We start from the raw sequence: 16,724 nt of genomic DNA, 5'->3' as shown, positions 1-16,724 counted from the left end.
CACACACATATACACACACACACACACACACACACACACACACACACTTATTTATTTATTTATCTGTTTGTTTAATCAGGCAATTTTACTTTATTCTTTTTACACCTTTCCTGTAACTCCTCTCCTTTATTTTCCTTTCTCTGTCTCTGGATTAAGCTTATAGCTTCTTTGATTCTCTGCTTGGTCTTTTTTTTTTTTTTTCACTCCTTGCATTTTTCTCTTTGTATGGGATCAGGTTCCACCCCTGCTTTCCTTTTTTTCCAGGGTTATTTCAATGAACAACTCAAAGTACACCTAGTGAAAGGTCCAAACAATCCACCACTATGAGCAAGGAGAAGCTTTGCAGAGGACTGACCATTGGGAAAGAGCAGCCAAATACACAACAACAGAGTACCCAGAACACACTCCAAAAACACTTCTTGAAGTTCCAGGCCCTGGTCACTGTACGACTCCTTTTTAATATAGTAGTACTAGCAGGCACAGGACACATTAACAATCTACTAAAACAAGTAAAAGACAGAAACCTAGCCAAAATCACAAAATGGAAGAATTCTCAAAAGAAAATTCAAGAAGAAATGACAGGCAGAGAATTGCTCAAAAGAGATATAAACAATATATCTGAATAAGAATTTAGGGTAACAGTCATAAAAGACAGCAGACAATCTATTGCTGTAGAGATAAAAGACCTAAGAAATAGTAATGATCAATTAAGAAATGCTATAAATGAGATGGAAAATGAACTAGATACAGTCACAGTGAGGATGGAAGAATCAGAGAAGAGAATAGGTGAAATAGAAGATGAAATTGTAGAAAATGATGAAGCTGAAAAAAAGAGGGAAATGATATTACTAAATCACCAGGAGAGACTTAAGAGAACTAAGTGATTCCATGAAACAAAACAATATCCACATCATAGGAGTTCCAGAAGAAGAAGAAGAGAGAGAAGGGAGCAGAAGGTTTATTTGAACAAATTATAGCTAAGAACTTCCCTTATCTGGGGAAGGACACAGGCATCCAAGTCCAAGAGGCACAAACAATTCTCTTCAAGATCAACAGAAACAGGTCAACACCATGACATAGTATAATGAAACTAACAAAATAAAAGATAAAGAGAGAATTCTGAAAGCAGCTAGGGACAAACAGGCCTTAACCTACAAGAGTAGACACATAAGGGCAGTAGCAGACCTGTCTACTGAAACTGGGCAGGTCAAAAGGGAACGGTAGGAAATCATCAATGTGCTAAATAGGAAAAAGATGCAGCCAAGAATCCTTTATCCAGCACGGCTGTCTTTCAGAATAGAAGGAGAGATACAGGCTTTCCTAGACAAACCAAAGCTAAAGGAGTTCATGACCACTTAACAAGCCCTGCAGGAGATCCTAAGGGGGACTTTGTGAGTGGAAAGCAGCAAAGACTACAAAGGACAAGAGACATCACCACAAACAGGAAATCTACAGATAACACAATGAAACTAAATCCGTATCTTTCAATAATCACTCTGAATGTAAATGGACTAAATGCCCCAATCAAAAGACATAGGGTATCAGAATGGATAAAAAACAAGATCCATCTATGTGCTGCCTGCAAGACACTCATTTTAGCCATAAAGACACCTGAAGATTGAAAGTGAGGGGATGGAGAACCATCTATCATGTCACTGAATGTCAAAAGAAAGCCAGAGTAGCCATAGTGATATCAGACAAACTAGATTTTGAAACAAAGCCTGTAACAAGAGACGAAGCGCATTTTATCAAAATTAAGGGGTCTATCCTTCAAGAAGAGCTAACAATTGTAAATATTTATGCCCCCGATGTGGAAACACCCAAATATATAAATCAATTAATCACAGGCATAAATAAATGTATAGATAACAATACCGTGATTGTAGGGGACTTTAATAGTCCACTTCCAAGAGAGAACATCTAGGCAGAAAATCAACAAGGAAACAATGGCTTTGAATGGCACATTGAACAAGATGGACTTAACAAATATATTCAGAACTTTTCACCCCAAAGCATCAAACTACACATTCTCGAGTACACATGGAACATTCTCCAAAACAGATCACATACTAGGTCACAAAACAGCCCTCAACAAGTATAAAAGAATTGAGATAATACATGCATATTTTCAGATCATAACTCTATGAAACTTGAAATCAACCACAAAAAATTTAGACAGCCCCAAAATACATGGAGGTTAAAGAACATGCTAGTAAAGAATAAATGGATCAACCAGGAAATTAAAGAAGAAATTAAAAACTATATGGAAGCAAATGAAAATGAAAACACAACAGTCCAAACTCTTTGGGATGCAGCAAAGGCAGTACTAAGAGGAAAATATATTGAAATTCAGGCCTATCTCAAGAAGCAAGAAAGGTCACAAATACACAACCTAATCACAGCTAAAGGAGCTACAAAGGCAGCATCAAAGAAAAACCAAAGCCATCATAAAAGAGAAATAATAAAGATTAGAGCAGAAATAAACATAGAATCCAAAAAAACCAGTAAAACAGATCAATGAATCTAAGAGCTGGTTTTTTGAAAGAATAAACAAAATTGGTAACCCCCTAGCCAACTTCTCAAAAAGAAGAGAGGACCCAAATAGATAAAATCATGAATGAAAGAGGAGAGACCACAACCAACACCACAGAAATACAAATAATACTGTGAAAAATTATATGCCAACAAACCGGAAATGAACAAATTCCTAGACAATCACATACTAACAAAACTCAAGTGGGAAGAAACAGAAAATTTGAACAGACCCATAACCAGCAAGGAAATTGAATTGGTTATCAAAAATCTCACAACAAATAAGAGTCCTGGGCCAGATGGCTTCCCAGGGGAATTCTACCAGACATTTAAAGCACAGTTAATACCTATTCTCCTCAAACTGTTTCAAAAAATAGAAATGGAAGGAAAACTTCCAGACTCATACTATGAGACTAGCATCACCTTGATCCCAAACCAGGTAAAGACCCCACTAAAAAGGAGAATTATAGGCCAATAACCCTGATGAACCTGGATGCAAAAATTCTCAACAAGATATGAGCAAATTGAATTCAACAGCATATTAAAAGAATTATTCACCATGATCAAGTGGGATTCATTCCTGGGATGCAGGGATGAATTTGATTTGTTGCAAATCAAACAATGTGATACATCACATTAATATAAGAAAGGATAGGAACCATATGATCCTGTCAATAGATTCAGAAAAAGCATTTCACAAAATATAGCATCCTTTTTAAATAAAAACCCTCAAGAAAGTAGGGATGGAAGGAACATACCTTAACAACATAAAAGCCACATATGAAAGGTCCATAGCTAATATCATCCTTAATGGAAAAAAAAACTGACAGCTTCCCCAACTTGAGATCAGGAACACGACAGGGATGTCCACTCTCACCACTGATGTTCAACATAGTGTTGGAAGTCCTAGTCTCAGCAATCAGACAATAAAACAAAAGGCATCCAAATTGTCAAAGAAGAAGTCAAACTTCCACTCTTCACGGATGACACGATACTCTACATGGAAAACCTGAAAGACTCCACCAAAAACCTGCTAGAGCTGATACATGAATTCAGCAAAGTCACAGGATACAAGACCAATGTACAGAAATCGGTTACATTTCTTTACACCAATAAGGAAGCAATGAGAAGAAATATCAAGGAATCGATCCCATTTACAACTGCACCCCATAAATATTTATATTTACATTTACAATTTACATTTACAATATTTACATTTACAACTGTACCATAAAATACCTAGGAATAACCCTAACCAAGGAGGTAAAGTATCTGTATGCTGAAAATTATAGAATGCTTACGAAAGAAACTGAAGACACAAAGAAATGGAAAAACATTCCCTGCTCATGGACTGGAAGAACAAATATTGTTAAAGTGTCAATACTGGGGCACCTGGGTGGCTCAGTCGGTTGAGCATCCGACTTTGGCTCAGGTCATGACCTTGCAGTCTGTGAGCTCAAGCCCAGCGTCTGGCTGTGTGCTGACAGCTCAGAGCCTGGAGCCTGCTTTGGAATCTGCATCTCCCTCTCTCTCTGCCCCTCCCCCGCTCATGCTCTCTGTCTCTCTCTCTGTCAAAAATAAACATTAAAAAAAAGTTTTTAAATGTCAATACTACCCAAAGCAATCTACATATTCAATGTAATCCAATCAAAATAGCACCAGCATTCTTCACAGAGCTAGAATAAGCAATCCTAAAATTTGTATGGAACCACAAAAGACCCCGAATAGTCAAAGAAATGTTGGAAAAGGAAAACCAGAGCAGGAGGCATCACAATCCCAGACTTTAACCTGTTTACAAAGCTGTAATCATCCAGACAGTATGGTACACACACAGACCAATGGAATAGAATAGAGAACCCAGAAATGGACCCACAACTTTATGGCCAACTAATCTCTGACAAAGCAGAAAAGAGTATTCAACGGAAAAAAGACAGTCTCTTGAGCAAATGATGCTGGGAGAACTGGATAGCATCGTGCAGAAAAATGAAACTGGACCACTTTCTTACACCATACACAAAAATAAACTCAAAATGGATGAAAGACCTAGATGTGAGACAGGAAACCATCAAAATCCTACAGGAGAAAACAGGCAGCAACCTCTTTGATCTCAGCCAGAGCAACTTCTTAATTGACATGTCTCCAAAGGCAAGAGAAATAAAAGCAAAAATGAACTATTGGGATCTCATCAAGATAAAAAGCTTCTGCAAAGCAAAGGAAACAATCAACAAAACTAAAAGGTAATGATGGAATGGGAGAAGATATTAGCAAATGATATATCGGATACACGGTTAATATCCAAAATCTATAAAGAACTTATTAAACTTAACACCCGGAAAACAAATAATCCAGTGAAGAAATGGGCACAAAACATTAATAGACACTTTAATGTCTATTAAAGAAGACAAAGAAGACATCCACTGACAAACAAACACACGAAAAGATGCTCAACATTGCTCACCATCAGGGAAATACAAATTAAAACCACACTGAGATACCACCTCACAATCTTCAGAGTGGCTAAAATTAACAACTCAGGAAACAACAGGTGTTGGCAATGATGCAGAGAAAGGGGAACCCTCTTGAACTGCTGGTGGGAATGCAAACTGGTACAGCCATTCTGGAAAACAGTGTGGAGGTTCCTCCAAAAATTAAAAATCAAATTACCCCATGACCGAGTAATTGTACTACTGGGTATTTAGCCAAAGGAGACAGGAGTGCTGATTCGGAAGGGCACCTGCACCCCAATGTTTATAGCAGGCTGTTGACAATAGTCAAATTATGGAAAGAGCCCAAATGTCCATCAACTGATGAAGGAATAAAGAAGGTGTGGTATATATATACAATGGAATCCTACTCGGCTGTGAAAAAGAATGAAATCTTGCCATTTGCAACAACATGGATGGAACTGGAGGTTATTATGCTAAGCAAAATAAGTCAGGCACAGAAAGACAAATATATGATTTCACTCACATGTGGAATTTAAGAAACACAACAGATAAACATAGGGGAAGGGAAAGAAAAATAAGATAAAAACAGAGAGGGAGGCAAACCGTAAGAGACTCTTAAATATAGAGAGCAAACTGAGGGTTGGTGGGAGTGGGAAGGAGGTGAAAATGGGTGATGGGCACCGAGGAGGGCATGTGTTGCAATAAGCACTGGGTGTTGTATGTTAGTGATGAATCATAGGAATCTACTCCTGAAGCCAAGACTACACTACTTGGCAACTAAATTAGCTAACTTGGCAATAAATATAAAATAATAACAACAATAGTAATAAAATAAAAAAATAAATAAAAATAAAAACTTTTTTTGCTAAAAATGCTTCTTAAAAAGTATGTTTCTGAGAAAGAAAAAATAATTTTTAAAAAGTTATTTTCATTTCAAAGACAACAGAAAGGATACATTGAACTGAACAATCTTTAAAGAAATAAAATTATCAAACTATAATTAGAACATCTATCCAAGTGAATCTGGATGACTAGGTTCAGTCAAAGTAATATACTTTAAAATTTTTTTACAAATGGATGATGGCTGTACAAATAGCAAAATGGCATTACTTTATGTTATTGAACCATAATTGTCAAATATGGACAAAATAAATGCCAATAACTGCTTTTTAAAAATAAACACTTAATCTCTAGTTGAGGCGGCACTATGAAAACAAATTTGAAAAAAGAACCAAGATAAAACAGGATATACTGTCACCCTGAAATAGAAGAACAGATGATGTCTCTAGGACTCAGGAAGAGCTATCATTCCTTGCTTCCTTCACATTTCATTGTGATTCTAACCTGGTGACTTACTACTTATCTTCACCATTCCTAAAACTAATTTTTCTGTCAATTTTTTTTATAATCAAGTTAACCGTCTTACATCCCATTGTTGAGGCTTCACTTAAATGCTCCAATCTTCTTCTCCTTAATAGGATAGTCTTTTACTTCACAATAGACTGTTTTATTTGGTCACCTACAAAGAATGATCTAAGGGGCATGGGAAATAACTTTACTGCTACTACCTCCTACACAGATGTTTGATATCAAACCATTCTAGAGTAAGTTAATCATTTTCCTTTACTTAATAACTTCCAAAGAATTTCTGGAAATGAAAAACAACTGAAATAAAATGTGAATAGACAGCAAATTTCAACAAGATTATATACAAGTGAAGAAAAAGTCAATGAGAAGAGAAAGCTGAAGCAATTATTCCTAATCATTACAGAGAATTAAAGATGGGGGCGGGGGGAATGAAAGAATAATGTAAGAGACATGGAGAACAGAGTGAGACGGTCTAACATATATCCAATAGGAGATCTTGAAGGAGAGAAAAGAGTGAATAGGAAAGAATAAATATTAAAAGAGGTAACAGCTGACAAATTTCCAGAACTAATTAAAAGTATCAGAGACAAAGGAAAAAAGACAAACAAAACATATCAAGAGACACATAATAGTGGAACTATGAACTATTAGAGATAAAATTTTAAAAAAATCTAGAAAGTAGCTAAAGAAAGACTTTAATATATCTCTCTAAGTAAATGACAAATTATAGACCAAACACACAAAAGGAATGAATACAGAACAACATAATTCACAAACTTTATCTAATAGACATATATGAATGTGGTATTCAAAACTGAAAGATATAATCTCTTCAAGCAAGGGAGAATATTTAAGAAAACTCAAGTTTCAATAAAGTTAACAACATGACATTCTCTGAACTCAGCATGATTAAGTTAGAAATCTCTAACAAAGAGAAAACTATTTCCCATTATGGAAACTAATTGCTGCCTACTCCCCCCACCCCCACCACCAAAATTTTTTGGAAATTTAAAACCATGCTACTATATATGTGGGTCAAAGAAAGACTCAAAATTAGAAGATATGACAGAACAACTAAAATATCTTATGTTAATATGGGGGAAACAGCTAAAGTGATAGTCTGGAATGTTTATATTAAAAGGTAGAACAGTTTGGAATCAATGAGCTACATAAATAAAACAAGCTAAGGGCTCAAGTTACTGTGACAGAAAACAAGGACATAAAGAGAGATTAGTAAAGCTAAAATTTGGTTCTTGAGAAGACTCTAATAAAGTAAAAAGACTGAAAATACTAAGTCTAAAAAGGGATCACAGTCTTAGGTGCAGCTAAAATTGAAATAAGATGAAATAATCATAAAATAGTTTTATGTCAATAAATTTAGAAATTTAGGCAAAATGGACAAAATCCAAAACAAAACAACATAGGTCACCACAACTAACAAGAAGAAACAGAAAATTCGAATGTTTTTTTTAACCACTGAAGAAACTGAACCAGTCATTAAAAACCATCTCACAAAGGCTTTACCACAGAGTTCTTGTAAATATTCAAAGAACAAATAATTCCAATGTTACATAAACTCAGAGGAAGAAAAAAGGGATATACTCTTTATTTTACAAATTAGCATAAGCTACATATAGCAACATGGATAAATCACAAAAATAATAGAGTAGAAAAAGCAAGTCATAGAAAAATAGATACCATACAATCCCATTTATGCTATCTAAAAGTCAGAAACAGGTAACATTAAACAAGGTATTGTTTAGAAACCACAAAATGCAAAAGTGACTGTCCATAAGGGAGACAGGATGATGCATATATGCAAAGCATGAAGGCTCCTGAGAATATGTTCCATTTTTCATCTCGGCGATGGATGCACTTGTTCATTTTATTTTTCTTTTTTTAAATTTTTTTTAACGTTTTATTTATTTTTGAGACAGACAGAGACAGAGCGTGAATGGGGGAGGGTCAGAGAGAGAGAGGGAGACACAGAATCCAAAACAGGCTCCAGGCTCTGAGCTGTCAGCACAGAGCCCGACGCGGGGCTTGAACTCACGAACCGTGAGATCATGACCTGAGCCGAAGCTGGATGTTTAACTGACTGAGCCACCCAGGAGCCCCCATTTTATTTTTCTTATATCTCACACCTACAAAAGATCCAGTCTTTTGTACACATAAAATATGTAATATAAAAAATATATGAAAAAAATTAAATCTAGTAAGGAAGTACACCAACATTAACCTAATAGTAATGTAATGTGTTAAAATGTTATTCTAGGGTTACAAACAAAGCATCATAAGAATAAAGAAGAGGATTTGATCCATTTGGCAGTTTGGGAGAATGCGTAAGTAGTCTTTCCACAGGATGGAACACCTGTATCTGAGACAGGTTTTGAAGGATGATCAAGATTTTGTCTAGTTGTGGTTGAGGAAAAGACATTCCAGACCAACAGAACAATACAGGCTATAGGTATATATTCTTAAAATAGAACCTGGTAAAAGCTGATGTTGAATGAATGTTAGCTGAAGGAATGAATGAGCCGAAAAAAATCATATGAAATACTCAAGGAAAGATGAGTGGCTAGAAATCTCTAACAAAGAGAAAATTACTTCCCAGAGTAGAAACTAACTGCTGTCCACCCCTCCCAATTTGGAAATTGGGTATTGTGCTAGGTTTTAGGTACTGGAATACAGGAGATGAATGGCATGAGAGAAAGAGGTAAGAGGGGCCAGATTAAAACAATATGAACAGCAGCCTAAGGAGTTTATGTTTTATTCCTCAGTCAATGAGGAGATGAACATAAGGCAAGGAGGAAGAACAATATAATCAGATCTGTATTTCTGAAAACCCATTCAAGAAAGTCCATAGATAATGAGTTAAAGAGTGAAATTTAGAGCATAAGCAAAGCACTTAGAAGGTAGGTTTCTGCAACAGCACAATGATCAGATGATGAAAAAGAGCTGGTTGTGGACAGAAGAACAAATTAGGGAGGTAGAGACAGATTTGGATGATGGTTGAGTCAAGAACAATTCCTAAGACTCTGGCTTGCTGACTCAATGACTACTAAGGCAGAAAACACATAAAGAAAAGCTGATCTGGAGGAAGAAAGAGAAATAAGTTTTTGGTTTGGGTAAGTTGATCTGAAATCGCAGTGGCAACTTTAGTGATGATGTCTGACAGGAAACAGATCTGCAGCCCAGGAATGAAATGCAAGCTAAAGATATAGATTGGGTAGGAATGCAAGCTGGTGCAGCCACTCTGGAAAACAGTATGGAGGTTCCTCAAAAAACTAAAAATAGAACTACCCTATGACCCAGCAATTGCACTAGTAGGCATTTATCTACGGGATACAGGTGTGCTGTTTTGAAGGGACACATGCACCCCCATGTTTATAGCAGCACTATCAACAATAGTCAAAGTATGGAAAGAGCCCAAATGTCCATCGATGGATGAATGGATAAAGAAGATGTGATATATATATACAATGGAGTATTACTCGGCAATCAAAAAGAATGAAATTTTACTTGCAACTATATGGATGGAACTGGAGGGTATTATGCTAAGCGAAATTAGTCAGTCAGAGAAAGACAAAAATCATGACTTCACTCATATGAGGACTTTAAGAGACAAAACAGATGAACATAAGGGAAGGGAAACAAAAATAATATGAAAACAGGGAGGGAGACAAAACAGAAGAGACTCATAAATATGGAAAACAAACTGAGGGTTACTAGAGGGGTTGTGGGAGGGGGGATGGGCTAAATGGTTAAGGGGCATTAAGGAATCTACTCCTGAAATCACTGTTGCGCTATATGCTAATTTGGATGTAAATTTTAAAAAATAAAATAAAAAAAAAGATATACATTTGGGACTCATGGGCATCAGTGATAAATGAAGTGGTGGGAATAAATGAGCTCTAAGGAAAAGGTACAGAGTGTGAAGAGGAAACAAGCACAAGCCAAGAGAACAGAAACAGTACAGGAATGATAAAAGATAACTGTCTAGGTTGTTGAATTGTACCTGCTTAGGTTTAAGGTTTTTGATTTAGGACCCCACACCCTATCCAACTGATGACCAACAGTCTTACTTATTGCCAACTTTCCAAAGAGACTTAGTCTTTCTCTCATCTCCAAAGCGACTACTTCTATGTGAAATCTAATATCCTTCCTTGCTTTGGAAAAGCTTTTCTGATTTACTTTCTGTATTGGGGAAGCAATATTTTACTTTATAAATTACGAGGTTCTTGTGTCATTACTATTATCTCTTTATGTCTGTTTCATTTTTCCCTTACCATTTATAAAAGAACTTGAGGCAGTTAAATAATGTCAAAAATCACCTTTCGTATGTAGTAGACAGGGACACATCTGATCAACTTATAATTCCTGTCTCTAATCTATTAATTTACAACTAACTTATTATATAAAAATAGCCTCTAAACAAAACTTAGCAGGAGAAGAAATGAGAGAAACAAAATATAAAGAGATAATATAATGAGGACACAAAACTATAGTCATTCACAAAATATATTGAATTCAAATGGCTTCAATGAAACTTGAGAATTATATACAATTAAGCTAAAAAATTATCAAATATATAAAATATGGTATGTATGGTTCAAGTGATACAAAAATCTTTAAAACTGATTGCTGTATGTAAAGGATCTTTCTAGACATGTGAACAAAAGAAGCTGCCCTCTCCCCACCCACCATGTCAGAATTTCTGAAAGAGATTTAGGTGCATAAAATAAAACATCATTCAAGAATTTAATGCCAAAAAAAAAAAAAAAAGAATTTAATGCCCAACTTGTTTAATGACTACAGTCCCAAGTCAGTCAAAAATCTGCAACTATACAAACTCTAAATTAGAAGTTCACTTTTTAAAGACTGGAACAGGTTAAAATAGCATTTTATGTAAGAAAAAAAATTCTTTGGAATTATGTAATTACAGCTACCACAATTATGTGCTAAAATTTATTAACCATATAGTTCTGGTCGTCTGTTCTCAAAGGTCTCAAGAGTTAATGACTTACAGCAAATTTGGTTTGAAAAACTGTATTTCCTTAACCTTGTAAGTATGTTTGTTTGTTTGTTTAATTTTTTAAAAATGTTTATTTATTTTTGAGAGAGAGAGAGAGAGAGTGTGTGTGTGTGAGCAGGCGAGGGGAAGACAGAAGCAGACACATAATCGAAGCAGGCTCCAGGCTCTGAGCTGTCAGCACAGAGCCCAATGCGGGGCTCGAACCCACGAACCATGAGATCATGACCTGAGCTGAAGTCAGAGACTCAACAGACTGAGCCACCCAGGAGCCCCTGTAAGTACCTTTAAAATGAACTCTACTAGAATATCAACAATGAACATATCAAAAAGTGTTAAACTACCAAATAGGGAAAGCATGCAAATTAAAATACCATGAAAGAGTATTTTTATCTATCAAATGAAAATATTAGCATCAGCAATGATGACCAAAATGTGATAAAACCAGCTGCTGAAAAGCAACCTGGTAATATTTACCAAGGGTCTTTGGAGCTCTAATTCCACTTCTAGGAATCAGTTTTGAGAAAGTAATAAAACATGTCATCAAAGATTATCTTCACCTCTCAGTCACAACAATAAAAATAACCTTAAGGTTCCCACTAGGAAACAATTTAAAAAAAAAATGGTACATCCACATTAACTATCGTTAAGACATAAAATTCACATCTACCTATTTAATAAAGGTCTTCACAACAGAATAGTCAACAGAAAAAGATATATTCAATACAAACTGAATTCAGAAAAATGTTTCATATTTTATTACATATACACATATAGGTATATGCTATATATAAAGTACTGCTTACTATTACTAGATATACTAAAACACAACAGTGTTTATCTTGGGGTATTATAGATAATTAAATTTTTTAGACTTTTCAGTATATATTTTTAAAAAATGTTTATTTATTTATTTTGGGAGAGAGAGATGCACACGCAAGTGGAGGGGGGGCAGAGAGAGAGACAGAGAGACAGGGACACGGAAAGGGAGAGGGAGAGGGAGAGGGAGAGGGAGAGGGAGAGGGAGAGGGAGAGGGAGAGGGAGAGGGAGAGGGAGAGGGAGAGGGAGAATCTTAAGCAGGCTTCACTCTCAGCACAGAGCCCAAGATGGGGCTTGATCCCATAACCTCAAGATTATGATCTGAGCCAAAATCAAGAGTCAGACACTCAATTGACTGAGCCACCCAGGTGCACCAGTATTTCTCCTTGTTAAAAATAATGATTGATCTTACTTTTATAAGCAGGAGAAAATGTATGCCTGGGAAAACACATTTTCAAGGATTACAATAAACAAAATGGAATTGGCAATGCGAATGGAAGTGCATGCAAATGACAAGACACTCACTGCTGGAACTTGCCATTTGGGATCCAACAGCACAAAGTCCATTTAAGGCTTATAATAGGGCTTATTATAAAAGAGGTAACCTATAGGATGAGTTTGATACACTGATCTGATGAATTACCATTTAATGTTGTTTCATAAAGTCCAAAACAATATACATTAGCCAACTGACTTAATGTCCTATTTGGTTTATTTTCATGGGAACAATTTTGTTTTTTATTTTAAGATGTATGGTACTGGACCAGAAAGCATTCTGGATTCAGAATTAGAATACTTAATTTTAGGTTCTGCTTTGCCCTACTACTTACAGGTCAAGTCATGAATATCTCTAAGCATATTTCCATATGAAAAAAAAAACAGAGTTAATATTTTCCTTAATTACTTCACAGAGTTATTTGCACTAAAAAAATGTCTATATGAAATCATTCCAGTTTTAAATGATCATTGATCATTAAATTTTAACAAACTCCTGAAACATATAGTTATTAGTGTACTGTTTCTATATTAAAATTAATTCCGCTTTTGAAGAGGAGGATCAAGATGAAGGGAATTAACAACTGGACATTTTCACGCTTCTACTGGTAGAAGTACTAATAAGAAAGCAGAAGGAAATATGCCTAGAAGACCCTCAGTAAACCACCAATCCTTTCTGGAAGGAGATCTGAGAGAATGTCTAATGTCTTGTGACACTAAATTAGAAGTCCATAATGCACTGTTATTTCCAAGAGCAGAAACAGAGTGACAACATGGATAACAAACTATTTGTGTAAACAATGTGCCCCACAGTTTCGCTGGGATCTTTGCCTCTAGAGTTGTCATTTGAGAAGGGAACTATGTAAAACAATGGAACTTGGCAGTGTTTTTCCATTAATGCAAGAAATATATTTTACTTGGTTGGCATCATGAAATTAATGGATTCACTCATAATAAACAAAATCAGCACATCTACTATCATCTAAATCTAGTTTACTGCCTATTCATTTAATATACAATTAATGATTTCAAAGTATTCAATGTCAATGATTAAAAAAAATCCTAATTCTGAATGTGAAATATAGCCCATCATTTATCCTAAGCTGTACCCCCAGATCCAATAACATATTACCTTGATTTCAAAATGATATCAAGACTAGGAAGGATATCAAAGGCATGTCAATTTCATTCTATTTCTTTATTACACAAACTGAAGCAACAATTACTACTCATAACTTTGTAAAAACCTAAAGAAAACCAAGCTTACTGCTTCTGTTATATGCAAGTCCTAATCATTTTATGTATTTTTAAATGATCAAAAAACTGTTCAATAAATATATTTGTGTCACTATTGTTACTGCACAAAAGCAAAGTGCCCACTTTCTACAAATACTAATTCTTTGCTGCAAGAGAGCATCTTGCAATTCTCAACACAAAAATTTCTGGAAATAAACTCAACATTTGACCCTATAACCTTAAGTCACAACATTTCTCATCAGGATGATTAATCTTTACAAAAAGGCAGGAAAACAAGACAGAGCCACCCACTTTGACATTTTCATTCTTTGAAGAAAAAAAAAATCCATTTCTAGTTCACAAAATGGAACTATCACTTATAAAAAGCATGCAATCCATCACAAGTACTTTTTGATTATAAGATTAACAAGATCATTATCTTTCTTATTTTTTGCACCGAGAAAACTGTAAAAATGGTTCTTCGTTTTACTTAGAAATCTGATAAATCTTTGCCCAAGAACCAACCAACCTTTAATAACAAGGTTACTTCATTTTTTTCCTTTTCTGCTTACTTGAAAAATATCAACAACAAAGTATAATATCCAAAAAAAACCCCTACTCCATGGATTTATACAGGACTCATTTTTGTCCGACTTTGCTACATCCATGGATTGGAGAGTAGAAAGCATGTTATTTTTCAGGTAAGTTATTAAGCATCCTAAAGCAGTTGTAAGCCAGGCTCGTGTTGTGTGTATCTGTGTCTGTGTGTGTCTCTGTGCTTGTGCACCTGTACCCATGCTTAAGTAGTAAAAAGCAAAAGCATCATTGTGGTCATTTGGAAAGGGGGAAAGGAAGAAGAGGTGTGTATAAGCAGGAAAAGGTTTTTCTGCAGGCTCAGGGAGTTTGCTGTTGGCTCTAAAGTAAAAGCTTTAACCTAAAAGGAGACAAATACGAGATGATTCTTAAAGATTTCGGTTGAAACCTTTCTTTCCTATTTCCTTCCCTTACTTTGAGCAGGTTAGGTGGGGAGTAAATCAGTTTTCACCTTGAGAAAGCTCTGATCTAGAGAAAAGAAGAGAATATTAACAATTCAAGGTGAGTTTTAAGGACAGGAATCATTCAAAGTCAGGGTGGAGTGAAGATGGGGAAGGAATATGGATGTGGGGAGGATCAGGAGAGAAAAGTTTAGGAAAACCAAAAGAGAAAGGGTGCTAGGAAAATAGTTTGGAAACTAAATTGATAAAACCACCAACCTGTTCAATTTAACATAATTTATTTACCTGTGTTATTTTTTCTATTCCCTGGAAGTTGTGCTTTTCAAAATGTTCTGCTATGTTTAGGAAGGTGTGACGTTCTAGGTAGCAGCAGTTACTTAGGACTATCAAAAGTCTCTGTTCCTAAAAGCAAAACAAATATTTAGAAAATTATCTTTATAGTAACAAATTGAGAGTTAGCACTTATTAAATTTAATTATACTCTCTTATAATTCAATAATGTAATTACAATGTCAATATTCAATGTTTTACTTTCCATGGTTCCTTCTTTCCCAATAATAATATAAAGAAAAACAATACAATTCTATAATTCTACTAACTGCTTGTTATTACATAATACACTAAAGAGTCAAATAATGCTGCCTTTGAAATTTAATAGCTATATGGAAAAACAGTTAGCTAGTAAGCTGTTGTTCTTATGAAAGGGGTTCTACTTTGTTGGTTATTCTACCTAACATTTTTTGTACCAAAAAATGCTATAAAAAGGGGTATTTTAAAATAATTACAAAAAATGTATAAACTAATAGAAAATAATTTATAAATTTTTCATAACTTGAGAGAGAATTACAATGCTATCCATACTATGGGCTCCTTCAAAAAACTGGGCCTTCATAGATGTTTTTATGTAGAACAGTTTCCCTCCTTATGGGGAGGGATGGGACAGGAGCTAGGAACTCTCCCACAGTAACAGTCATGAAGAGGGCTAAAGCCTCATATTCTATACTCTCCAGGGTTCTAGCCACTTTAAGGTAATTTCTTATCAAAATTACCAGACCTCAAGGCTGATGAATAAACATCACTTTACAATTCAGAAGAACTATTTTTGTAAACAAAATTCCAGGAATGGCATTTGTCACTGCTGTTATGGCTCACCAAGAACACTTTCCCATGGTCCCTCAGTGTCAGAGCATTCTCTAGAACAATTTTGAGTAATTTAGAGCCTTGATTGAAGATCCCTTAACTAAACACTAAGGCAAAAGTACTTTTCCAGGAAAAATTTTCAGCCATATTTTACTTACTGTTTTGTCTATAACTAATGTTAAAGTCAATATAATAAATGTGAGGAAAAAACAATATAATAGATATGGAAAATAAATATATCCCTGTTTTTTGAGGTACACTCTGAACTCAAATGTCAAGCATAGCTATATCTCCCAATAATTTCATTTAGCTCCATCAAAAATTTTAAAACTTTCTAGATTTCTTTATTTAAAATATTACTATATTTATTGCTAGCTGAATTTGGCCTATTCAACAAATATAACTGAAGGGCAAGGAGTTATTAAATGCCTTCAAAGAAATGAAAGGTTGTTAGTGGTCTTGAATGAATCTGTGGATGGGAAATAAATTATAAAACAAGGAAAACAGGGTTATGGTATATATACCACTCCTCCACATTTTGTGTATAAATGGCAAGTAAGAATCAGAAAGAATGTAGTAAACAGCCCTGCATAGGCACTCAGGCCACACTTGGGGAGGGGTATATTCCCTCTTGCTCCATGCCTGGTGTTACCATTATG

At 35.1% G+C, this 16,724-nt stretch overlaps 1 protein-coding gene across 5 annotated transcripts in view; it reads right to left on the bottom strand.

Annotated features, from left to right (window-relative positions):
* Nucleotides 1–16,724, bottom strand: part of EXOC2 (exocyst complex component 2) — a 279,267-nt gene that overhangs the window by 90,419 nt on the left and 172,124 nt on the right. For all 5 annotated transcript variants that reach the window (XM_042938092.1, XM_042938091.1, XM_042938094.1 and 2 more), the window contains one exon: nt 15,211–15,327. In XM_042938092.1, coding sequence (XP_042794026.1) covers nt 15,211–15,327 — 117 coding nt within the window. The remainder of the gene's footprint in view (nt 1–15,210; nt 15,328–16,724) is intronic.

This window comes from Panthera leo, chromosome B2 (assembly GCF_018350215.1).
Source record: "Panthera leo isolate Ple1 chromosome B2, P.leo_Ple1_pat1.1, whole genome shotgun sequence".
Lineage (NCBI taxonomy): Eukaryota > Metazoa > Chordata > Mammalia > Carnivora > Felidae > Panthera > Panthera leo.
The sequence above is the reverse complement of the archived record's forward strand: the minus strand, read 5'-3'. Positions and strand labels throughout refer to the sequence as shown.